A 25,432-nucleotide genomic window follows, 5' to 3' on the forward strand; every position below is an offset into this window, starting at 1 on the left:
AGCCGCGGCCGCCATTGGTGGCGGCCCGTCCCAGAAGGGCGCCCATTGGTCCGGTGGGAAGTCATTCATCCGGCGCATTCCGCCACCCGCAGGCTTGCGGGGAAACTTCCTTATTATTGTGACGCCGAAAACAGAGAAACCCCAAGCCGGGCCAGAGGGGCTGTCACTGTCGGAATCCCGAGCGGCGGTTCGGCGCCCGCTAAGGTTCGCGGGGCGGGGACCAGGGTTCCGGGGAGGAGGGCACTGCTGCGCTGCAGCCGCCGCGTTCCCCAGGACACGGCTGTCAGCGCACGGCTCCAGGAGGGGCAGCTGTGGCTGCAGGGCGCTTCCCACGACCTGGGGCCCGGCGGGCGGGGAGGTCGGGGCTGGGCGTCTGCAGTTCCTGCAGGGCGCCTTTCGACCTCACGTGCGCCGCCCTGTTCTCGGGGCTCGCCCTCTGATCAAATGAGCCCCTGCGCCCAGAAAGGCCGGAAGCAGCTTTAGGACTGGGAGCGCCCCCCACCCCGACTCGGCTGTTCGCAGTCCAGGAGGAATTGCGACGCGGAAAGTAAAAAAGAGGATCCTCCCTTTCCTCCTCGCGTGTCCCCATTTAAATCCCGGGGCTCCGGAGACACCTTGGCGGTGAGGAGCGCGGACACTCCCTGGCGAAATGGGAACCAGGAAGGCCTCCGCCTTTGGGGGAACCCCTGCAGCAGCGAGGAGTTTGCTTTGAGGACACAGGGCTCAGCGTCCGGTGACAGCGCTCGTGGGTCCGTGGCGTCCGGCACCACCCACCTCGCGGAGGCTCTGCTCGGCCAGTCTCGCCCGAGTCCTCCTTCTGGGCGGAGCTGGGGCGAGGGTGTGCGTGTGGACACGTGCGCGCGGGTGTGAGTGTGAGTGTGTGTGTCCGTGCGCGCGCGCGCTCGCGGGCACGTAAGTACGCGGACGGGCGCGGGGTTGTCATACGAAGGACGTTTTGGGGGCAGGTGGCACTTTGAACCCCTTGTAATATGTGGAGTGGGTAAACCAGGACAACTGATCGAAAAGAGCATCTGCAATTCTGAAACAGTTGAGCCAGAGAGTGCGGTAAAGACAGCACCTAAAGCCACTGTGCATTCATTCTGTGTGTACGCACCTTGGGTTCCCGGGAATATTACTATTTGAACTTTGCTTTTAGTAGCTCACTGTTTCTGGCTGTTTTTTGATCCCAGGTTACTTTAGCTTTTAAGTCAGCCTTACTAGGAAGTACCTTAAATTCAGAGCGAAGCCTTCCAGGATTTTGCTTACGTTCCTTGTGCACGGAATGCTTTAGGAAAGAGAATTCAAGAGCTATTGCATTTTTGTGTCTTCTGGCTCTTTCCACAAATAGGAAGCTATTTCTAGAACCTTCTGATGATTTGATAACATCAAGTGAGCTGATTTTTAACTCCAGACTGAGGAGAAAGAAAAGTGAAATAAAATAAGGATTCACAGCCTTTTTAAATGAAGTGAGTAGATAGAGAGGCAGATTAGTAGGCAGATTACTGTCCGCTTTCTTTTTGTACTTTCCTTGACCCTGGAGGAAGGAAATGGCATTATCAATCAGAAAAGGGGAGTAATATATTTAACCCCTCTTTAATGTAAAATGGATTTAATTACACATCAGTGGTTGACCACATTGAGCTAGGAACCTTCTGGAGAAATGTTCAAAAATCAAGGAGAAAGGTTTGAAACCTCTTTGGAAAACTACTCTTTTGGCACAAAAGAAACAACTGAATAACATGCAATTTTACTTGTTCAGTATGCAGTTGTGTTTTTATTTTTTAAAAAACGAACTATCTAAAATGTTCCAAATGGTGTTGTTGGAACCATTGGTTATGGCATTTCACTCTGAGTAACAGATTTAAATTTCTTAAGATTTGCATAATCATTAAAAATTTTTTAATCCATCAAGTCACATCCCTACTAGAGATACAAGATAGTTTTGCGTCAGTTTCAGAAATAAAAGTAGTATCCTTCAAAGTGAATGGGATTTTCTATATAAGATAGAAATAAAGTTATGATGTAGGACTTTTTCTTTTGAGAGACTGAAGGTGCCTCTCAGTTTCATCTTGTTTTGTATGAAAGAGGATGTTGGTGTTGGGAGGAAGGAAAGCTACGAGAAGTCTTCAAAACCAGTTGTGGCAAAAGAAGCTATAATGTGTGCGGTACATGGAAAGCATGGAGGAAAATAGACAAAACAATTATTATTATTTTTTAATTCTCTTTTTAACCTGAATGGAAGATTTAAAAATAATTTCATTTTTACTTTTGTATTTATATAAATGCCAGGAATTTTAAAGGTGCTATTTATCTCTCTAGTTAACTTTTAGAGGTGACATCCTCATAGTTGGTTAGAGGTTCTTGTTGCATTTAACCAAACTCAAGTCTTGAGATACAATATTTGGGGAATAGTCAAGCTTGCATAATTTAAAGATATTCTTATTTTCAGAAGTTTACTTTTCATTTTGTTTTCAGTAACATGAAGGTACTTTGTAGAGCTCTGTACTGATGTTAATTATTATTTCTGTAATTTGCAGATCTGTAAGGTGAGGGGGAACCATTCTGGCTTCTAGTCCAAATGCCGAGTGTGTGACCTGTGGTGAGTTACTTAATTTCTCTGAACCTCAGTTTTCTCATCTTGTACATGGAGATAATATCTAACTTACAAAATTGATACGAGGATTCAACATGATAATCTATATAAAGAGCTCAGGTTAGTATAGCTGCTTAGAGAGGGACCTTAACAAATCATTAATGACTTTCTTTTGCTGTGATGTAGTGGAGAGAACCAAGTGAGCCCCTGAGGTAGGAGACCTAGTCTCTTCTTTAACTGCTTCTCCGAGAACCAAGGTTACTTGGCCTTAAAAGGCCTCAGCTGCCATTAAAATGAGGTTACAAATGTAAGTCTCTTGCCTAGAATTTAGATTAAATGGACTTTGAAGGTCTCCTTTATAAGGTGATCCCTTTGATGATATAACTATGTCCCTTTTAGATATGTTATACATTTAGAAATAAAACTTGCTGGTGTCAGAGATATGTGCTTCTGTGTGTGAACCAGTAAGTGAACTATTTTTATTCTAAGAGTAGACATGGGGGAAAGTCTGGCTAACTGTTGAGATTGCTTTACTCACGCTTCCCATCCACTCTGGCTAACATAGGTTCTAGTTACTTATAAGTTGGAATCCTGCCTTTGCCACTTAGTTTCTAGTTTCAGCTACTTATTTACGTATTCTTGGGCAAGTGACCTCACCTTTCCAAGCCTTGAGGTTATTGTAAAGGACAAATTAAATAATCTATGTAAAGTTTTTAGCGTAGACTTAGGTACACAGTAGGCAGTAATAGTAGCTATTACTTTTTCTTTATTCAGTAACTGTTTATTGAGCCCCTACTATGTGCCAGACACTATTCTAGTCTCTAGGGATAGAGAAATGAACAAATGAGGCTCGGTCTTTTCTTCACGGTGCTTATATTACTTAGTTCTAGCCTTGAGAAACACCATTATTTAATGACAGCTTCGATTGTAAAAGGCATTCTACTTTCAGATTTGCTAAAATGTGGTGAGGGGAGAGTGTTTCGTAGAATGAAGGAAATAATTTTTTGTCACTGCATAGGGAATGTTTATATTGAACATTACCTGGAAAACAAAACTGTTGACAAACTTAGATTGTGGGAGTTCTGATTTTCTCAGATAGGGGTTTAGTTCATTAGGCATTTAGCAAGCATCTGCTCTGCTCCTGCACTATGCTGAAAATGGGAGATACAAAGATGAGTAAAACCTGGTCCCCTCCACAGAGAGACACCCAGTCTGAGCATGGATGGGGCATTGGATGAGATGCAAGAAACAGTGATCCTATGCTTTTCGTTTTCTTTCATTGTGAAATATTTGTAAGCATAAAATAATATATTTAATATATGCACTAAGAAAGAACAATAAAAGGCCAGAAGCAGAACGTCACCTATGCTACTGAAGCTCCCTCTGTGCTCCTTCCAGATTGTACCCTCCTCTCTACTGTCCCCATAATCGTTACTTCTACTTTGTATTGATTTTTGTTTTTGTTTTATTTTAATTACTTTTTTCATATCTTTATCGTCACTGATGTTTTTATGTCCAAATACTTGTTATCCTTGTGTTTGGACTTTGTAAGAATGCATCATACTCTGAATATTTCTGTGGCTTCCCACCCAACCCCAGCACTGTTTTTAAGATTTAGCTACACTGATGCTTGTAGATAGAATTCATTTGTTTTTCAGTATTCTGTGCTGCAGTTTATTCTTTTTATTATGGATAGACATTTGGGTTGTTTTTGTTAATGTGTTTAAAACAATCCTGAAATGAATATTATTATACATATATCTTGGGGCATATAATCTTGAGTTTCTTACTGCATTGTACAGTAAGATAGCCATTTGTGACTACTTTCATTAAAATTAGATAAAATTAAAATTTCAGTTCATCAGCTGCATTAGCCACATTTCAAGTGCTCAGGAGCCACATGTGACCAGTGGCTACCGTATTGGACAGTGCACACATGTAACATTTTCATCATTACAGAAAATTCTCAGTTTCCAGGTTTTACCCTTCATTGTATCTCCAGTTCTCAGCAGAGTGCAGCATTACAGATGCTTGATAAATTAGACAGTGCTGGCTATATGCCTAGGAGTGAAAGTACTGTGCTGTGAGGTATTCACATTTTCATCTTCACTAGATAATGGCCCCTTCTTCCCCAAAGTGGGTGATACCAATTTACACTCCCGCCAGCTATGTGGAAAAGTCCTGGTTGCTCTATATCGTTGGCTTGGCACTGTCAGACTTTTCAGTTCTTCCTAGTCTATGTCAAGTGTCCTTTGAAAACAGTCTATGGCTTATGCAGATGGTGGAGTTTCGTGAAGCACTGCACCATGTAGCAAAGGAGGCGCTGCCTGTTCAGGGATCATCACAGGAGGGGTTGGAATGTTTCCTAGATTGGTTACAAGGTCCAGCTGAAGTGAAAGAGAGAGCGAAAACAGTGGGGAAAACTTCTTTCCCTTCTGTGCCATTTCTGCATATGGTAGTACAACTTTTGACAATAATGCCATTAGAATGAATTTTCTTTGTTACTGTAGTTAATTCTGTGTGGAGTTTTGGTTCCAAATTTATTTAAAGCTTGAATTTGGGGAGTGCCTGCCGAGGACTGAGCTTTAGACATCGCCTCTTCTTGCTGTTGAGAAAGACCCTCCTTTCCCCATATGCCATTTAGGTAATGGCTTCTAAGCTTATTTGAAAGGAAGCTTTTCCCTATTATAAATGAGATTAAAAGTCCTGCCTGAGTGTTATTTAGGGTTCACTCACTTTGAAACAAAGGAACAGGAATCAGATTTTAGGTCACTGTGTGCATAGTCTTTTTCTTAAAGCGCAGTTTAGGAATTGCAGCTTGCCTTTTGCACTCATTTCACTAGAACTGATCAAGTGAGATTTATAGACCCTCTTGCTCTCTCCAGAATTTAAAGGAAAAAAACATGCAAAAAGACTGTCCTAGCAGCCTCGAATCCCCTTCACGACGGTTACGGCAGATGGTGGTAGTGCTGGTTTGCTGTAGTGCAGGTTTGGCGGAACATAGCTAGTGCGCACCACAGGAGAAAGGGGTCACACCCCGCCCACAGCCTCTTTTGGGAACTGGTCTGGTTGCTGAGGTCTCAGAGAACAGCACTGGAAGTACGAGTAACAGTGCCTGCAGCAGCTGATGTTTAATGGTCACTTGTACTGTGTGCCAGGTGCCATGTTAAATTCTCTTTACATGCATTGTTACATTAATCCTCACAATCCTGTCACTCTTTTTTCCGCTTTAGAATGGTTAAATATTTTCCCCAGGGTTTCACTGCTAGCATGTGGTTAATTCAGGGCTTGAACTCAGTTCTTTTGACCCTTAAGCCCTATTAAGATTATCCTGAATCTTTTACCAAAAATAGATGAGAAGGACCAGTAAAAGTGCCAGATGTGACATTGAGGGGACAGAACATCTGTCTTCCTCTTGTTTTGTGATGGGGAAATAAGAGGCAGGAAATGGAAGGGCTGGGACTGAGTTGGCCTGCAACAGTCAAGGTGCCTAGTGTAAATGCTGAGCCAGAGTGTAGTCCTTGATTCTCTGTAGCGCCTTTCATGATAGAAGATTCTACTTCTCTAGAAGCAAAAGAGAGACAGTGAATAAAAAAAATGGGTGAGAGGAGCTGGGATATCAAATGCCAAGTGGTGAAGAACATGGCTGAAACTGGATCTTTAAATTCATAGACACCATTAACTACTAAGTGTGGGAGTTCCACCAGAGTGTACTTTTAAGAGAAAGCTGGTTTCTCTTCAATGCACTGAACGTCTATCCTGAAAGGTAGATGATTTTTGTGCTTCCTGCTATAGTTTTGGCAAAGCATCATGATGACCTAGATCAGATTTTCTATTAGGGTTAATAATTCATTCATAGGCACAGCTTATTTGTAGTTGCCATTTAGTTACTTCTCCTAGTAATTTTTATTTGACTGCTTGAAGATTCCATTACTAACCTCGGGTGGGAAGGATTTGAACAATAGTCCTATTTGTCTTTTTTAATAAATGGTTTCTATGAGTCAATTAACGATGAGACCATATACCTCAGGTTGCTTACTCAGTGCTTGCAGTTGTCCAAAGCACTCAGAGTGTAGCTGATGCTCAAGGACTGACTCATGCTAAACAAACTTTCAAGAAGCTCATAGATCCAGGATACTGAATTAATCATGAGAAGTAGAAATTCCAAGAAGCTTGGTATGCTTTGGCCCGCTGGTCATGGTGTTCTTTCCCCAGAGTAGGATCTGCCTTGGAAAACAAGTTATATAAGGATGCTTATTAATCATGGAATCTAAGCAAGGCAAGTGGTTGAGTGTATTTAATAATGACTAATTGTAGTCCTTTAGCTCTATGGTTGGGGATCATTTTAAACAGCAGAACTACCAACAAAAAATATAAAAACGTAAAAAACGTGACGTTAAAAAGATTGCAAAAAGACCGCTTTTGAGAGGTGAAACAAGAAGGCAGAGTATCATCTTCTACAGCTTAAGCTGGGAACATGTGCATAGGGTGATTCAAATTTTCACCTCTTTGTACATATCTGGGCATGATGGCAAAAATGCTTCAAGCATTCATTTTGGGGTTACAAATAAATTTTAGTAAGTAGGCAGATACGCAAGCATGGGATTGTAGATAATGAAGAACATATGCACTTAGGAAGAGTGAGGATCGTGGTGCTGATACAAAGCAAGAGGGGGTCCAAGGCTCAGTCAGCATCACTGGGACTCTTTCTGTCTCTTATCTTTGAATCCTCCATGTGGCCGGGATGGTAACTTCCGGTAGCCTCACTTATTCTTCAGAAGCAAAAGGCATTCTTTCATCAGAGCTCCATTGAACTTAATGGGTCCAGCCTCTGGCTCAGTTAGAAGTGTAAATCTAGTCCTGCACCAACCACAGGGGCTTAAGAGTGGTGTTCCCTACTGCTTGGTGTGGGTCATGTGTATGGCTAAGGGGTAGCGTTCTCTGGTTGTTTTGGCCAGAGTCATGCTCGCCCCTGTGCAGGAGAGGATAGTTTGTTACAAGACAACAAGGCACTTGGGGAGAGATGTTAGACAAACAAGCAATTGATACCACCCTTGAGTAACTTTAAATTCGTTTATTTTTACTTAAATTTATTGGGGTGACATTGGTTAATAAAATTGTATGTTTCAGGTGTACAATTCTATAATACATCTTCTGTATATTGTATTGTGTGTTTATTACCCCAAGTCAAGTCTCCTATTTTTAAAAACTAACCTTTATTCTTGGGAAAGGTTGCTGCCACAGTGAGTTGTAACTTTCTGTTACATTAAGTGCATTCAGTCATGGCCTCTCCCTCTCCCTCCTCCCTTTTTATTGATGAGTAATATTCCGTTGTATAAATATACCACAGTCTGTTTATCATGCTTCTTGATGGACATTTTTGTTACTATGAATAAAGCTGCTTTGAGCATTGTTTATAGATTTTTGTGTAGACATAGAATCACAGCTTTTTGACACCATATTTTTAGACATGTTGTACTTCGATGGTTAAGGAGATGGCTTAATGCTACAGCTGCCTAATCTCCTCCATTATCTCTTAATTCTGACTAGTTTCGCTCTTAGAGGGCAACTTGATTTTCAAGTTTCCAGGACATCCTTAACTGTATACAGACTACAATTTAGTCATTCCGTAAGTATTTGTGTGTGTGTGTGTGTGTGTGTGTGTGTGTGTTCCTGTAGGTGACACATATTGGGTTGGCCAAAAAGACCATTTAGTATTTTCTGTAAAGTAAAAAACACAATTTTTATTTTCACCAATAACTTCATTGATTTGGATATTTTGAGTATGATGGCTATCTCCCACTATTGGCTTCTAGCGGGCAGAGGTCAGGGGTGCTGCTAAACATCTCCCAAATACATAAGACAGCCCCCACAGCAAAAATTATTTGACCAAAATGTCAATAGTACCAAGGAACTTTGCAAACCACTTTCGTCACCTTCAATCAGTCACAGCACCTTTTCCATACACTGCACAAATCTTTTTTTGTGTTTCAGTTGCATTTTTACCTGTCTTGAGATAATATAATATGCCAGAAATGTTATGTATTTTTTTCCATCTTCAATATTAAAATGGCTGCACAAAAATTTACCAATTCTGATTTTTTTTTAATGCACACTGATATGACAGCTGTCACAATACAATCTAACAGAATTGTTTCGAATGAAGTTAAAGACGGCTAAGCACTACTAGAACTGTCCTAGGAGAAAAGGTAACAGACTTTTTGGCCAACCCAGTAAATCTACTTGGGTGGCATTGTAGCCCACTGTGGATAAGTGTGGACGTGGGCATCAGGCCTTGATTCATAGCCTGGTTCTCGCTTCTCATGGCTGTGTGACCTTAGGCATGCTCCTAATCTCTCTGTGCCTTGCTTTATCTGAAAATGAGGTTAAAACAGTATTTACAGAACAGGGTTGATGTGAATATGAAGTGAGATGATGTAAAATGTTTATTGGCACAGTGACTGTTGTATAGTAAGTGCTATGATATTGCTTATATAACGATAGAGAGAAGACAAAGTCATGAAACATTAAAAATTAAGGAAGACATTAGTGTGGATACAGCAATTTAGCCAATTGGGAAAATAAAGTTATGAAAAGATTACATGATCTTGCTGGTCTTTTAAAATGTGTATATCTTCCTCTAACATCCTCCCCCTGCCTTGTTTTCATTTTACTCCTGTCCCTTTGCAGTTAACTCAAAGAATAACATTGAAGCTTAATTTTCTTCTCTTCCTCTTCCCCTTCCTACTCCCCTCCCCTTCTTCTTCTTCTTCTTCTTCTTCTTTTTCTCCTCCCACCCCCCCACCCCTCCTTCTCCTTCTTCAGTTCTAGAGTCTAGACAGGGAAATAAAAAAATCTTAAGCATAACTTTCTGGTTAAGACAGCAAATTGAGATTTATTATTTTATTTTATTTTATCTTATTTTTTATGCCTTTGCTGAAAGAGTTCAGAGTAAATCAGATAGCATTACCATAAGGAGCTAAATAATGTTCCATTGTATTGCAGCACCACATTTTGCTTATACCTTCATCAGTTGGTGGACATTTAGGTTATTTCCACTTTTAGGTAATATGAATAGTGAATAGTACTGCTATGAACATTTATGTACAAGTTTTTTTGTGGATGTATGTTTCAGTTCTCTTTTTTTTTCTATTTAAATTTATTTTTAAAAAGATTTTATTTATTTATTTTTAGAGAGAGGGGGAGGGAGGGAGAGAGAGAGGGAGAGAAACACCAATGTGCCAGAGAAACATCAATTGGTTGCCTCTTCCATGCCCCTAACATGGAATCTGGCTTGCAACCCAGGCATGTGCCCTGACTGGGAATTGAACTGGCGACCTCTCGATTTGTAATGCAATGCCTATCCCACTGAGCCACATCAGTCAGGGCTCTATTTAAATTTTCTAAAATTTATTTTTCAATTATAGTTGACATACAATATTAAATTAATTTCAGGTTTACAGTATAGTAGTTAGACATTTAAATAACTTACAAAGTGATCACCCCATTAAGTCTAGTATCCACCTGGCACCAAACATAGTTATTAAAATATTATTGACTATATTCCCTATTGTGCATATCCCTGTGCCTTTTTATAACTGGAAATTTGTACTTCTTAATCCCTTTGACCCTTTTTGCCTATTCCCCCAACATCCCTCCCATCTAAGGACTGTCAGTTTATTTTCTGTGTCTGCGAGGTTGTTTGTTTATTTTGTTTTAGACTCACATGTAAGTGAAACGAGATGGTATTTATCAGTTTGCAGTGCTCTTGGATATATACCTTGCAGTGAAATTGCTGGATCATATGATAGCTCTATGTTGAGCCTTTTTAGGAACTGCCAGACTGTTTTCCAAAGCACCTGTGCTATTTTACATTCTCAGCAGTAATGTAGGAGGGCTCCACTTACTCCGCATCCTCACCAACACTTGTTATTATCTGTCCTTTTTGATTATATCCATCCGAGGGGGTGTGAACTGACAGAGATATCAAATTTCGTCTTTGTATGAAGGGGAAGCATGAATTTTTTAAAGTAGCAACATTTTGGGCAGGAGTCAGCAGTAATCAATCAGCTGTAAGTTGATAGAGTATTTGCTGGATTGAAGAGGTGTTTGTTATACTGTGGTCCCTGTTTAAGCAATTAAAATCTGGCGAGGAGTTAAGTTATAAGATACAGAAAAAGTCTTTAATCGGGGCAGTTTAGTCAGCATATCAGAGGGATGCAGGGTACCTGTGGCTGGAATGATCTCCAAAAGCTGTTGGGTGGGAAATGAAGCTTGTCTTGGATCCAGAAGGATGTGTAAGATGAAATGGCAGAGAAGTAACCTTTTTTTTTTCCATTTCTCATTTTTGTTTTGAGTGGTGAATTACTATCCAAGGTAACAATAGACCACCTAAAGGAGCTCAAAATTTTTAAAAAATTAAATAAATAGAAAACTTGAAGAGTTCAGCAGTAAAGGACAAGGTGAAGTCATGAGGGTAATTTCAAAACTGTTATTTCTGTATGGTTGCAAAGACTATTTGAACAAGTCACCTGTACTCAGAGTTCCTCATCAGTGATCTGAAAACCCCATTCTGTCTGTGTTCACACTTCACGTACATGAACTAAATTTGTTTAGAAATGTTTTTTAAACTGTTTCTGAAACACAAAAATAGTGTTATTGTTATATAATGTAACTACTTTCAAAATATTAATACATATTCTCTGGAGATGAAAGGCATCTGAAGAATATTGAGGGGTTATTTTTAAATAATTGATTACATTTATTACTCAATGTGATTTCCTCTGACCTATTTTTTAAAACCTTTTATTACAAAATTCTTTTCTAGGCTACATGAGTCCCTGAAGGATAAGAACAATGTTATGTTGGGGATATTGGTCTCTGGGCCAACCTGGGATCAGCACTAACCTGCAAGGGATTGTGGCCGAGCCACAGGTATGTGGATTTATATCAGACAGAAGCGTCAAGGAAGTAGCCTGTGGAGGAAACCACTCCGTGTTCCTGCTGGAGGATGGGGAGGTTTACACGTGCGGTTTGAACACCAAAGGGCAGCTGGGCCACGAGAGGGAAGGAAACAAGCCAGGTGAGTGCACCTTGTCTGCCTTGGTCACTGGTGAGAAGGGCTGAGACTGGGGACAGGCTGGAGGAAGACTCTTAGCATGTGTTTATTTTTCAGGGAGGCTCTTTGAACAGTGCAGGGTCCCCTTCTGTCTGGGTATTTTGTGTCTTGATTCAAGCCTTTTGATGGAAAACCAGACTTTTCCTTTTCCATCTTACTAGATAACATGTGTCATGTCAGTTACCAGCAGAGAAAAGTTGACTAGTCAGAGTTAGAGAAATGGATTTTTCGCCTGTAATTGAAAGCTAAGACATTGTGATTGTTTTGTGAGTAGGTAATCCTCATACAATCAATATCAGAAGCACTTCCCCTTAATTTTTCCTCCTAAAGGCCTGTGTATTCATTTATTTCTGCAACATGCTTTTGTTAAGCATTTTGGGCTAAGCACTGTGCCTGGTGTTGTGAGTAGAAGTGAATGAGATAGTGATGACTTGACTCCAGGGAACCCGTGGGGAAGGATGTGTGAGGTTAAATTGAAGAAACTGCTGGGGCGGGGGTGGGGGTTAAGCTGGAGCAGGACTTCAGCAAGTGTGTATGTATGTTTATGAATCTGGTAGGAACACCAAGCTTATTGCACACACCTGAGTATACCCAGTGATAAACAAAGGCGTGGGTGTGACGGTGCAATCCTTGTTCAGGGAATGTTGTGGAGACTGTTGATGGACGGTAGTGAGAGAGGAGAAGCTGCAAAGGTAGGAGCTTGATTAGATTCCTTCAGTTTTAGGGTCTTTCATTTATGGATAGCAGGTGCTGTGAGTATTAAAAGTCCATTGGTTTTAGTTCTTTTTCCTTCCACTTTTTCTGTCTAAAGGATCTAAGTTTGACCTTCAGTATATGTATATGTAGTGTAGATCTGTCTGTGAGTTACTTTCTTAGTCTTGGGTTTTAGCTATATTTGGAGTAGTGGTGATGGTATTTAAATGAGTTGCCTTTTGTTGAGAAATGATAAGATGGGGTTCTGAATTGTGACCATGCTGTATTTGTTATACTAGCATGGGCATGTGCCATTTTTTTGTTACTTACTGACTTTTTATTTAATCCAAATCAAATCAAGATACCAAAGCTTCATTAAGAACAATCTTGCTATTTTTTTTTTTCCTAGATGATTTTAGTCTTTTGTGTTTATTCAGGCAAGTCATTTTGGTGTCAGGATGAGCTAATTTTTTGTGACACTGTCTCTCTCTTTCCTCACATTTATTTCCTCCCATAGCAAGTGGCTGCATTCTATAGTCCCCCTGCCCAAACGTCTGTTAACTTATCATCAATATTTTTTATAACTTATTTATTTATTTGTTTATTTATTTATTTTTAGAGAGAGGGGAAAGGAGAAAGAGAGGGAGAGAAACATCCCTGTGTGGTTGCCTCTCACTTGCGCCCCCAACTGGGGACCTGACATGCAACCTAGTCATGTGCCCTGACTGGGAATCAAACCAGCGACACTTGATTCGCAGGCCAACGCTCAATCCACTGAGCCACAGCAGCCAGGGCCTAACTTACCATCACTTTTTATGTTGACTGTTGGATAAAGGGCTGCAGGACTGGTCTTAAGTAGAATTATGAAGTATGTGAAGTATGATTTGTGGGCATTTTCCCCATTCTTTGCCTCCAGGTTCCCTCATGGGAACCCTGCCTGACATACTCCACCAGGCTGCTCACCTGCAGCAGCACCCAGTGTTCTAATCAGGGGCTCTGGACTCTTGGACTCTTGGGATTTCAAGGAAGTGGTTTGTAGCATGGTCCATATATACACCTTTGTATGTACAACGCATCTGAGACTTTAGGTTCTCAAATATAAGTAGATCGTGTTTTTCACTAAAATAGAAGTTCAATTAACGGTGCCACCAATTCATAAATTGAGCTAGTAAATTCTATTCAGTGTCTTTTACCAATTAATATAATACAAAAGTATAATATAGAACTAGTATAGAGGTGGCAGGAAGGTTTTTCATTTTTAAAAATGGTTTTTATATTAGAAGAGATTAAAAACCAAGGTGGTCTTTCCTCTCCTTCTGTTAAAACTCACTTGTGCCTTACATTAAGCTCCTCCTCTAGCTTTGTGTCCCCCAGTGAGAGCCAATGTCTAACAACTAATGTTTACAGAGGGGCCAGTGGCCTGTCACAGCCCAACATCATGCTCTTTTTGGGGGAAAGGTCTACATTCCACCAGGACTTAGAGATTCTTTAGGCCTACTTCACACCAATGGACCCTGAAGGACTTGCCTTCACCCTGGCCAGCCTCTGAATGGGAGTAATTTGGGAACCAGGAGGAGATCTTTCCATTACTCCTGCAGAGACAACATGGTTAGGGTGATCTCTGGAGTCAGAAAATCCTAGTGGAGGCATTACCGCTCTGATTCTGTATTTTCAGAGCCTCCAATGCTTCTGCCCCTTTATCCTTCACCTGAGAAGATTATTTTTTCATTGATTTTAGAGAGAGAGGAAGGGGGAGAGAGACAGAGAGAAACATGGATTGGTTACTGTCTGTATGTGCCCCGACCAGGGACCAAATCAGCAACCTAGGTGTGTGCCCTGACCAGGATTGAACCTGGGACGTTTTGGTGTATGGGATGACGCTCCAAACAGCTGAGCCACACCAGCCAGGGCTCAATCCCTTTCCTGTAACAGGAGGAGGCTCCTGTTCTAGTGTGTAGCTCTTGAAGTAGATTCAGATGATAAAGAAGATTAAACAAAGCTGCCTGTAGCCTGCGGAGGATGCCCTCCTGTTTGTGTTCTCTGTGATTGTGCCTTCTGTCAAGCAGCATCCCAGCAGAGCTGGTTACTCGGGATGCCTCATTGTGCACTGTTGTCTTAGAACATGGGGTGAGAAGGTTCAGCTTGAGGTGGCAGGTGAGAAAGGAAACAAAGTCCGTGTAGTCCTGCAATGGCAAAGCTCTGTGGAAGGCACCGTGGTCAATACATTGGGTGCACTCTGACATTCCACCAGTGGAGCCTGCCGACAGAGCTTCGTGGGTGGTTTGTCGGCCCCTGGGAGCGAGGTGCAGCCACTGGGCTCCTGCCTGTATGTTGGGTCAGGCCAGTGCTCTCTGTAGCCAAGGCTGAGTGATGGCAAGAGACTTGAACTAGAGTTCTATCAAGAAGGCTTTTAGAGTCAACCTTGGAATCCAGCTGATACTTATAACCTGAATTTGGAATAAATAAGGTTCCAGAAGTATATGTTGTTGGTTAAGCTTGTCTTAATTATAAACTCCATAGCAACTGTGGAATAGTGCCTCTGAATGGAAAGATTATGAGGGTGGGCACCTCCCTCTCTTTTAACTTTTTCATCGGTAGGTGTGTTCTAAATCTGGATACCATTTGGGTTTATTTATAATGAGTGGGAAAAGAGAATGTGCTTGTTTTGTATATGTGTTTATTGAGAACTGAGACCTGGGGAGCTTCTAGATAGGGAGGGAAGTCGGTAACAGACAGACCCTGTTTCAGGAAGCCTGTGCTGGCCCTGGCCCACCCAAATGCTACCCCCAGGTAACCCCTGTGGTATCTGGTGAGGGAACTTGGTAGGAGGCCACCTCCCCAGAGAACATGTTTCTAGAGACAGTGGGCAAGTCTGAGATTTCAAGTAGACATCATTGCCCAGACCAAAGAAATTTGTAGTATGAAGGATTAAAAAGAGTGAGTGGAAGGAAAGGTAGAAGGTGGTGATACAGGCAATGTACCAGGACAAGATTCTTCTGTTTGAAAATGTACCCTGAGTCTGTCCTGCCAAATCTAACGTATCAGTTTATGCTGTATTTTATACTTTGTCTCTGGCTGGCGCAGTTGTGAGACATGTCAATTCCTTTTTATTTTTCCTTTGGAGGCATCCTGTAGCTGTGACAGAGTAGTGATACATACAAAGCACAGATTCCTTCTTTTTTTTAATCGTTAAGAACATCTAATAGTTTCCAAATTGCTTTTGTTGCTCCTGAGGCCACTGTGCTTTCCTTGGACTCTGCTTTCTCTCTTTAGTACTGCCTGTGTGTGCCCAGCATCCCTGTGTGGTGAGGAGAGGGCATTTCAAGGACACATCCAAGACTGAAGAAACTCCTGGTTATGCAGGCTCATATGTTTTTCCATTGTGTCAGGCAGTCTAGGGTTCTAGCTTAGGTGTGTCCGTGACTCATTCTCTTTGTGCTTTGGCCAAGGGCAAAGAAACCTGTGATTCCCAGAAACCTTTCTCATGGGCCGAATGCCAAAGCTCCATCTAAACTCAATGTCCAGCCTTTTTTTTTTTTTTTTTTTTTTTTTTAAGTGTTAGGTTGCAATTGTTTTGCATATTCTTCTCCCTTATGACTTTTCTCTCCATTCTTCTCTCCCTTATGTTGTGATATTAACCTTATCCACATCCTCCCCCTTTTCCCCAATCAGGGATAGTTTCAGTGATTAGGATATTTTATGATTATTCTTAACCTCCTCATGTTTTTGCTCATGAATTCATCTCATAATTCTGAAGACATACAGTTACAGAGCTGCATTATAGGAAGACTTGTATGCCCTTCCTCTTTTAATAAACCAAGTGAACAAAACATGAATTTTTTCTAAGTGATGACTAAGTGTTTAATCTGTAATTGAGCTTAAAGCAAATCTTAAAATATTTTATTAGACTAAAATAGGAACTGGTTGCCCATAGAGAAAAACTGAAAATTTTTCCTCAGTTTGCTGTACTTCTCTTTTTCTCACCCAGCCACATTGTCAACACTGCACTTTGGCTAAATGGGCAGTTTTCCTTTCCCAGTGTTTACTCTGATTTCCCATTTTGGGATTAGCATAAACTAATAATTGTGTTATAGGGCTGTCTGAATTATTATAAACCTCCTCTAACGTTTCTTCCTATATTCAATAGACAAAAACTGTGTTAGGTGCAATTATTTAGTTTAATCTAATTTACTGTGTTAAAATTCTTAAGATTTTTCATAGACATACCAGGAAACCTTTTTACACAAATCCCAAGGGTAAAAATTTATAAGCAGACTAACATTTCTGTGCAACTCTGTTGGATTCATATCTATCATTCGTTCCTTTTACTTTCTCCTGAGTTAGTTACTTTCTTTCTTGCAGGTAATTTAATCCAGTTCACATTTTGTATTCAGCGTAAGCATTTCCATAATTCCTATCACCATATGTAACAACCCTACTGTTTGATAAATGAGTTTTATAAAGCAGAACATCTCAAAACCTTAATTCCCAGAGCTGTGGTTGCTGCTAACCCTGGTAGAAGTAACACTTTGAATTTGCTTATCAGTTTGCTCTCCTGCATCTGAAGGACTCAATAACTCTGTTCTGTTTATCAGTTTTTGCTGAAAAGCAAACTGACTGAGCTGAAAGGAAATAGAAGAAATTCTGTAATGACTTCCTATTATTGAAGTGCATGTTTCCATGGGCATAACTCTGATATGAAAGGCAGAAGGTGCCATAGCAAATGTTCAGATCTCAACACTATGCTTGTTAGGGGCCCCATCCCTTCCTCAGGAGTGGCAGGTGGTCTGGGAGGCTGTACACCCTCTCTGATGATGATGATAATAGTAGTAATCAAACCTGGTGAGATGTGTTAACTTTTTCGATAGCTGAGTAGACAGCTTTCTGGTGCAGAGGCCTAGGGATCAGGAGCAAATGTCATTTAATAACTTTATTTTCTGGTGTACTTAATCAAAAATTATAAGTAATTTTTCCCATGGTACTCAGCCTACTTTCTTTAAAGATATTTGAATGTTTTAGGAAATATATACTTAATAATGAACATCTTTAATATGAGGTGTTACTTGTAACTTTAAAAAATTTGCAGTACTTGAATTAATACAGTGGTTTGTATGGTGACACATTTGTTAATTGTAAAAGTGGTTAACTACATGTACATATTATAACCTTTCTTAATCTTGATGTGCTTAGCACTTTTAAGCTGATTAATCCTCATGATAGTCCTGTGAAATAGGTCAGTATTATTATCCTAGCTATATATAAAGGAGAAAAGGAAAGGGAATTGAGTTTGAGTTTTACATAGGTACTAACAGAGAGTTTGGTTTTAACAATCCTAGAATTATGTCCACAGACATCTTTTTAACCTCAGGCTGGTCAAGGAGGCTCAAGAGTATTTTATTCTCAAGCTGTTTTTTTGTTTGTTTGTTTGTTTGTTTAACACTCAGTCCTTAGAAACGGAAAAGAAGACTGCATTCTTCAATTTACTGGTAAAATACCAAATATGATCTAGGTACTTTGATTAAAGTTACAGGACACAATTCATCTTTAAATGCATTAGGTGAGACTTCTGGTCAAGGTGGTGCCATAGGTAAATGCAGTGCTCGCATCCTCTCACAACCATGTCAAATTACAACTAAACTACAAAACAGCCATCATTACTAACCACTGAAATCTAGCTGAATGGAAATCCTACAAATAAGGATTTAAAGAAGAAGCCACATTGAGACTGGTAGGAAGGGTGGGGACACTGGACGGGCTGGTCCCCCATCTACATGTGTTGGATAAAAATCAGGGAGGGATATCTTGGCTCTGGAGGGTCCCCCTGAGGAGTGAGGTATCCCAGCCCCACACCAAGCCCGCTAGCTCACAGTTCTAGTACCAGGAAGAGAAGTCTTTTTATAACTTCTGGCTTTAAAAACCAGTGGGAATTGTGGCTGAAGGAGAGGGAGGACTTCTGGAGTCCCAGACAGTTCCTCATCTCCTAGGTTTGGGGAGAGGCCTGGCATTTCTGAGGATTCTGGTGCAAGGAAGACATGGCAATGGCTAATGGGTAAGCAACGCATAGTGTCTTCCACAAGACCGATTTCATATCGTGTGCAAATTTGGGTCTTTGGCACCTTAAGGTAGAATCATGGAGTCTTACTATTGTTCCATATTATGATCTATATTTTCTTTTATGAATTCAACACCTTCACATATACTTTTACAATAAAATTAATGGCTGTTATTATGAGGCAATGACTTTCTCTAGAATTTATGATAATATGATGTGAAATTGTATATTTCTTAAGATTTAGTTTCTTATTCATTTTTGTATCTTAGTGTTAAGTGCAATGTGGAAGGTTCATGGTATAGGAATGTTAAATAATTAGAGTGTCTCATAGGTCTTATTGTTTTTTTACTTTGCCATGGTCTTTATGAGCTTGGGGGATGGCTTGGGTTAGGTAAACAAAGATCAGAGTGATCCACATCTAAAAAATTGCTGAATTTTAAGGACAGAGAATAAAAGAGTGACTTGAATGGTAAAAATTGCCATGTATCAGGCTTCACAGAGCTAAGAGTGGATTTGGTGTCATGCAGTAGAACTTCTCCAAGGGAGCTGTAGTAGATTCCTCAACGTCAGTAAACTCTATTATTAGTTTTACCCATTTTTTAAAAAGATTTTATCTATTTTCAGAGAGAGGGAGAGAAACATCAATGTAGGACAGAGCCATTGATTGGTTCCTCTCACCTCTTGTGTGCCCTCAGCTGGGGACCTGGCCCGCAACCCAGGCATGTGTCCTGACTGGGAATCGAACAGTGACCTTTTTGTTCATAGGTTGGCACTCAGTCCACTGAGCCACACCAGCCAGGGCAGTTTTACCCGTTTTTAGAAAGACTGCAGAAATCAGGAGCATTGCCTGAGAACATTGTCTTTAACAAGTGGTATCACTTGTTCCATGAGTCAGTCAGTCATTATTAGTAGTCCTTCCCCTACCCCTCATTTAACTGTCAAACTATTGTAGTTGAAATCAAGAAACGAAGCAGACTCTTAAGTACCCACCCTTTATGATACCTCTCATTCCTACTGCCACACCTTTTCCCAGCAATAAGTATACTTCCAGGGGAATGCGAATATCTGTTTATGTTTATTAATATGATTGATACAGATACCTTTCAGTGATAGGAGACTTTTAAGTTTTTTGCAGCATGTGTGCTTATGAGTTATGTATAAGGTAGTGGTGGATGGACAGGAGTGGAATTTTGTAGTGAGGTGGGGATATATTCTTCCTGCCAATTCTCTTGACCACTAATATAGTTGTAAGATTTTTCTGGGCTCCATTTAAAGCATGCTCATATTCCCCAAGTGCTGTGCTTTTTGGATGCCAGAATCAGCTTGCTGTATTGAAGATTTTATTTTCTCCCTGGTGATATTTTTCTCCTTCGCTACTCTGTCAGCTATTGAAATGGAAACATTTGCAGCAGAGTCAGAGACTCTCAAAAGGAGTATGATTTACCTCATTAAAATCTGAGAGTGTCTGAGAACTTTCCATGAGATCTAGTCACAATAGCATCTGAGCCTGCTAACTTTTGGGGAGAGTTAGTTGTTGATACTACTAGGAAGAGAGTTGTAAGGCTACCCTCCCCTGCCCCTCTGTTTCAAAGTAAAATTAATGAGAGCTTGAAGAGGGTCTTTAAAACTTAAAAACCTGTTTCCCACTTCAGATAGTTCAGTGGCCAATTTGCACTCTTTATTATAAGAAAGGAATCTTTCATTTATTGATTTGGAATTGGCCTAGTGCTGTATGAACAGTGCTCATCGTGGTTCAGCAGATTGTACTGATTGAGGTAGCAAGGTCTGCCTTCTGCCGGCCTATATAGTACTCAGAGGCTATTTGGGCACAAAGTCAAAATAGAGAGCGCAGGAAGGCGGGGACCATCATGTCCTTACGCAGCGAGTCCCCAGGTTTTCACCAAGGAGGTGGAGGCAATGCTGGTCTCCAGGCCCAATTGGAAGCAAGAATGTTGGGAACTAGGAGAGAAGGGAGAGAGGAAAAATGGCGATAGCAGTCATGCTGAGCTCACCATGAGGCACACATGACATGCGCTTTCCCCTTCATATGAAGGAAAGAAGGCTGCAGTGATTGTGGAGTGTTTTTATTTACTGGAAGTAGCGTATGATAGGGATACCTCAAACCAGCTAGTCGTGAATAAGAGGTTGGAAGTTTTCTGTGCTGTCTTTATGTGTGTTAGCCTACGCTTTACCCATCTTTCTGTTCTTTATTCTTCACTGAGAGTAGCTTTTGAAGCAGAAAAGCTTTGATGAATGCCTTTAGTATTTACAATATAGTGACATTAGTGGTGAATAGTATATTCTGGTTATTTCATGCTCTCCCATTGGCCACCAAGGGTATAATTCAGATCGACTAGCTGCTGTCTCCTGTCTTTTTTACTATTCTAATTTATCATAAACATCTGCTACCCTCTTACACGGAGGGGGATTCATCTTAGGTTTTGTAAATAGCTGCTTTTTATATTTCTAAACTGACAAAATGTGATTAAGAGTGGGAAGGGGCGCTGGCCAGGTGGCTTACTTGTTTGGAGTATCATCCCATGTACCAGAAGATTGCGGGTTAGAACCCTGGTTGGAGCACGTTTGGGAGGCAACTAATAAATGTTTCTCTCACATTGATATGTCTCTCTTCCCTACCTTCCCCTGTTTCCTCTCTCTCTAAGATCAATGAAACGTATCCTTGGGTGAGGATTAAAAAAAAGTGTGAAGGGGTGGGCCAGTGCCGGGAGAGCAATGAGCCATATTTTTCTTTCTCCCCTCTGCTCCTCTCCCCGACCTCTCTCCCTCACTTTCTTCCTCTCTTGCTTTGGACATCACCAGATATAGGTTGAATGCCAGGAAGGTGCTAGTACATTTCACCCAGAGATGGGCAGGGCCACTGGAACTACAGAATTTCTTTTTCTTATCATATTATGAGCTTAAGGAAAAAGCAAATTTCACTGCCATCCCTTATATTACTTTATAGATTACCATTTAACTGCCTTGATTTAGATATTTTGGGTCAGAAAACCACTGTTTCAAGTTTGTTCAGTTTAAATGAATTATTTACTTTGGCTGTGTTCCAGCTAAACAGAGCTGTTTGGAGAACTTTATAGGACTGAGGATTGAGTGCCCAGCCAAAGACCTTCAGGCTGTAGTGCATATGGATGAAATGAACCAGTGAAAGCTCTCTGACTAGAAAGACTGAAGGGAGCCAAAGACTTTAAGATAAATGACTCCTTTCTGTTGTAGTTTGTGTGGCTAGTCTCTGTCCCTTGTTTTGGACTGACCATCATGGCAAGGCCAGACCCACAAGTCAAGAAGAAGCTATACTTTGGTCTTCTTTCACTTAGACTGTTGCTCTCCTCCCCTTAATGCATTCTTGACTCTGAATTTTGCTCTGCGTAATTTGCATATTTATATAAAGTACTGGGACACGTTGACTTTTCTTAAGCTTTTATGCAGAATTTATTTCTGGTCAAGATTACATAGCTGCCCAGGTGAGTCAGGCATATGCTAATAGGGCATGTCAGTGGGCGAAGACGGTTTCCTTAATAAATAGAGTCCATTTAATTGGCTGTTCACCTGGAAATAGACTTAGACTTTCTAGCACACTCCATGTTCAAAAGTAACTTACAAATGTATGAAAGACATAAATGTGAAAATAAAACCTACAAAATTAATAGGAAAAATAGGTGAATGTTTTTAGAACCTTGAATAGACACTTTTCCAAAGAGGACGTACAATTGGCCAGTGGACATATGAAAACATGCTCAGCATCACTAATTATCAGAGAAATGTAAATTAAAACCACAGTGAGATACCATCTGACATCTGTCAGCATGGCTAATATCAATAAACCAACAAACAACAAATGCTGTCAAGGATGTGGAGAAAGGGGAACTTTTTTGCACTGTTGATGGGAATGCAGATTGGTACAGCCTGGGGATACCTCAAAAAATTAAAAATGGATCTGCCTTTTGACCTAGTGATCCTACTTCTGGGAATATATCCGAAGGAATCCAAAATACTAATTTGAAAGGACATAAGCACCCTATATTTATTGTAGCATTATTTACATTCACCAAGTTATGGAAGCAGCCCAAGTGCCCATCAGTAGGTGAGTGGATGAAACAACTATGGGACATTTACACAATGGAATACTACTCAGCTATAGAAAAGAAGAAAAGTTTACCCTTTGCAACAGTATGGATGGACCTGGAGAACATTATGCTAAGTGAAATAAGGCACTCAGAGAAAGACAAGTACCATATGATTTCATTCATATGTGGAATCTAATGAACAAACTGAACTAACAAGGGAAATGGGGACAGACTCATAGATAGAGAGCTGGTTGACAGCTAAGCAGGGGAGGGCAGGGGTTGGAGGGATTGAGCAAAAAGGAAAAAGGACCCTTGGACATGGACATCAGGATGGCGATTATCGGGGGGAGGGAAGGGAGTTTTAGGGGGATAAATGGTAATAGAAATAAATACAATAAAAAAATGTATAATGAATGAATATATCAGAAGCATTGAATTGATATGGAATTCTTGCATTTGTAAGAAATAAAAGCAATAAAATTACATTTAAAAAACTCGAAAAAATATGCATGGTGTTTATTTGTAATCCTAAACCTGTATTACAGAACGAGAAGCCATAGGATTCCATCTGTTGTAGCTAACTGCACTTGTATTGCCATGACAGCCTCCTGACTCCAGTTTGTACCCATCTTCCACCTTGAGACATCTTTGTTGTTTAATAATAGCTTTATTGAGATATTGTCATTTACCTACTTAAGATGTACAGTTCAAGGTTTTTAGCATACTCACAATTATGCAGTCATCACTCTAATTAGTTTTAGTACATTTGCATCACCCTCTAAAGAAGCTCCATAACCATTAGCAGTCATTCAGTCATTTTCCCCCCATCCTCTAACCCCTATCCCTAGGCAACAACTAATCTATATATTTACCTATTTGGGACATTTTATGTAAATGGAATCACACAATATGAGGTCTTTTGTGACTGACTTATTTTTACTTAGCGTAATGTTTTCAAGGTTCATCTATGTTGTGTCAGTATTTTGTTCCTTTTTATTGCCAAATAATATTCCATCGTGTGTGTGTGTGTGTGTGTGTGTGTGTGTGTGCGTATCACATTTTGTTTATAGTTTATCAGTTGATGGATTTTTGAGTTGTTCCCACTTCTAGGCTATTATGAATAATGCTACTGTGGGCATTTGTGCACAAGTTTTTGTGTGGATATGTATTTTTATTTCTCTTAGGTGTATACCTAGAAGTGGAATTGTTGCGTCATAGAGTAAAGTGTGTTTTGAAAAACTGCCAGCTATTTTCCAAAGTGGTTGCACCTTTTTATATTCTTATAGGAGAGCATTAAAGCCTGAGATATTCTTTAAAAATGAAGATCTATTTATGAGTGCCTACCTCATATAGTTGTTGTGGGGATTAAATGATATGTAACATATATATAGCAGTTCAAACAATTCCCGGTACACAGGAAGCAGTCAGTAAATGTTGGCTATTTTGTTATTATGGATATAGTGGGTGCTCCATGTATATAGCAAGTTCAGAATCAATGTAGTAGGCTTTTTAAAATTGTGGTAAAATACACATGGCATAAAATTTACCATCCTGACCATTGTTTTTAAAGAGCTTAACTTATTTTTTTCTTTTTTTAAATCATCACTTGAGGATATGTTTATTTATGAGAGCGAGAGATGTGAGAGAGAAATATTGATCGGTTGCCTCCCCTAAGTGCCCTGACTGGGGATTGAACCCACAACTAGGTATGTGCCCTGATCAGGGATCGAACCCGCAACCTTTTGTTGTATGAGACAACACTCCAACCAACTGAGCCACCTGGCCAGGGCAATTGAGTACATTTTTTAAAGAAAGATAATTGTTTGACTGCAAAAATCAGAAGGCACTAATGAACAGCCAGCCCATCTCCATGGTATTCTGATGACGACAAGTCAGCTTATATATGTGATGGACCGAATTCCTACTCACCAAGGCTCCAAGCAGTGAGAGGAACAGCCGTAAACATTTTTCTCGTTTCTCAGTGTGAGATTTTTAATCACTGATTTGCTGCTTTGCTTTTATGCTAATAAGCATTTTATACTAAAAATTTCCATTTAAGCATCCCTTTAGTTGTATTCTGTAAATTTTAGTTGGATGTGCTTTTATTTTTATTCAGTTCATAATACTTTGTAATAATTTCTCATGATTTTTTACTTTGACCCATGGGTTATTAGAAGTGTGTAGTTTAATATTCAAATATATGGGTATTTTACTGATATTTTTTAGTTAATTATTTCTAGTTTACTACCATGTGGTCAGAGTACAAATTTTGTATGATTTCATACCCCTTAAATTTATTCGGATTTGGTTTGTGGCCCAGAATATGGTCTATCTTGGTGAATGCTCTCTGTCTGCCATTGAAAATAATGTGCATTTTGTGGTTGATGGGTGGAATGTTTTATATATTCAATTAGGTCAGGTTGGTTGGTAGTGTTGTTCAGATCTTCTATATATTTTATCAGTATATATCTAACTGATTTTATGGTTACTTGTTCGGTCAATTACTGAGAGCATAATTTTACCACCCTGAAAACAACAAAAAATCATTGTTATTGTTTAGAAATATATCCTTCCAGTATTTTTTAAAAAAATCAATATGATTTTTAATATGAGGTCATATCATAATACTTTTTTATAACCTTCATTTCTTATTAATACCTCATGGATATTTTTTTTATGATGATCATGTTTATACTGATCTATTAATACATTAGCTTTTATAAAGGCTGCATATTTCAACTTACAGCATATAGTCCCAATTTATTTATTTTTTTCCCTGTTAATAGCAATGTAATATACAGTATTTCTTTAGGATGTATTTGTAGCAATTTAACTATTGTATCAAAGACCATGCAAAATTCTAAAGCTTATGGAATATTGTCAAAATGCCTGCT

At 39.9% G+C, this 25,432-nt stretch overlaps 1 protein-coding gene across 2 annotated transcripts in view; it reads left to right on the plus strand.

Moving 5' to 3' along the window:
- The first annotated feature begins 105 nt into the window (after nucleotides 1-105).
- The window catches only part of HERC3 (HECT and RLD domain containing E3 ubiquitin protein ligase 3), a 112,511-nt gene continuing 87,184 nt past the window's right edge, over nucleotides 106-25,432 (plus strand). The window contains exons 1-3 of one of the 2 annotated variants that reach the window (XM_090266295.1): nucleotides 106-204; nucleotides 2,538-2,599; nucleotides 11,421-11,675. In XM_090266295.1, coding sequence (XP_090122421.1) covers nucleotides 11,450-11,675 — 226 coding nt within the window. In that variant the 5' untranslated portion in view covers nucleotides 106-204; nucleotides 2,538-2,599; nucleotides 11,421-11,449. Of the gene's footprint in view, nucleotides 205-347; nucleotides 622-2,537; nucleotides 2,600-11,420; nucleotides 11,676-25,432 lie in introns of those variants that run through there. The other variant, XM_090266296.1, reaches the window with a different exon arrangement.

This window comes from Furipterus horrens, unplaced genomic scaffold (genome assembly GCF_987537825.1).
Source record: "Furipterus horrens unplaced genomic scaffold, mFurHor1.1.pri manual_scaffold_2, whole genome shotgun sequence".
In the NCBI taxonomy this organism is placed as follows: Eukaryota; Metazoa; Chordata; class Mammalia; order Chiroptera; family Furipteridae; genus Furipterus; species Furipterus horrens.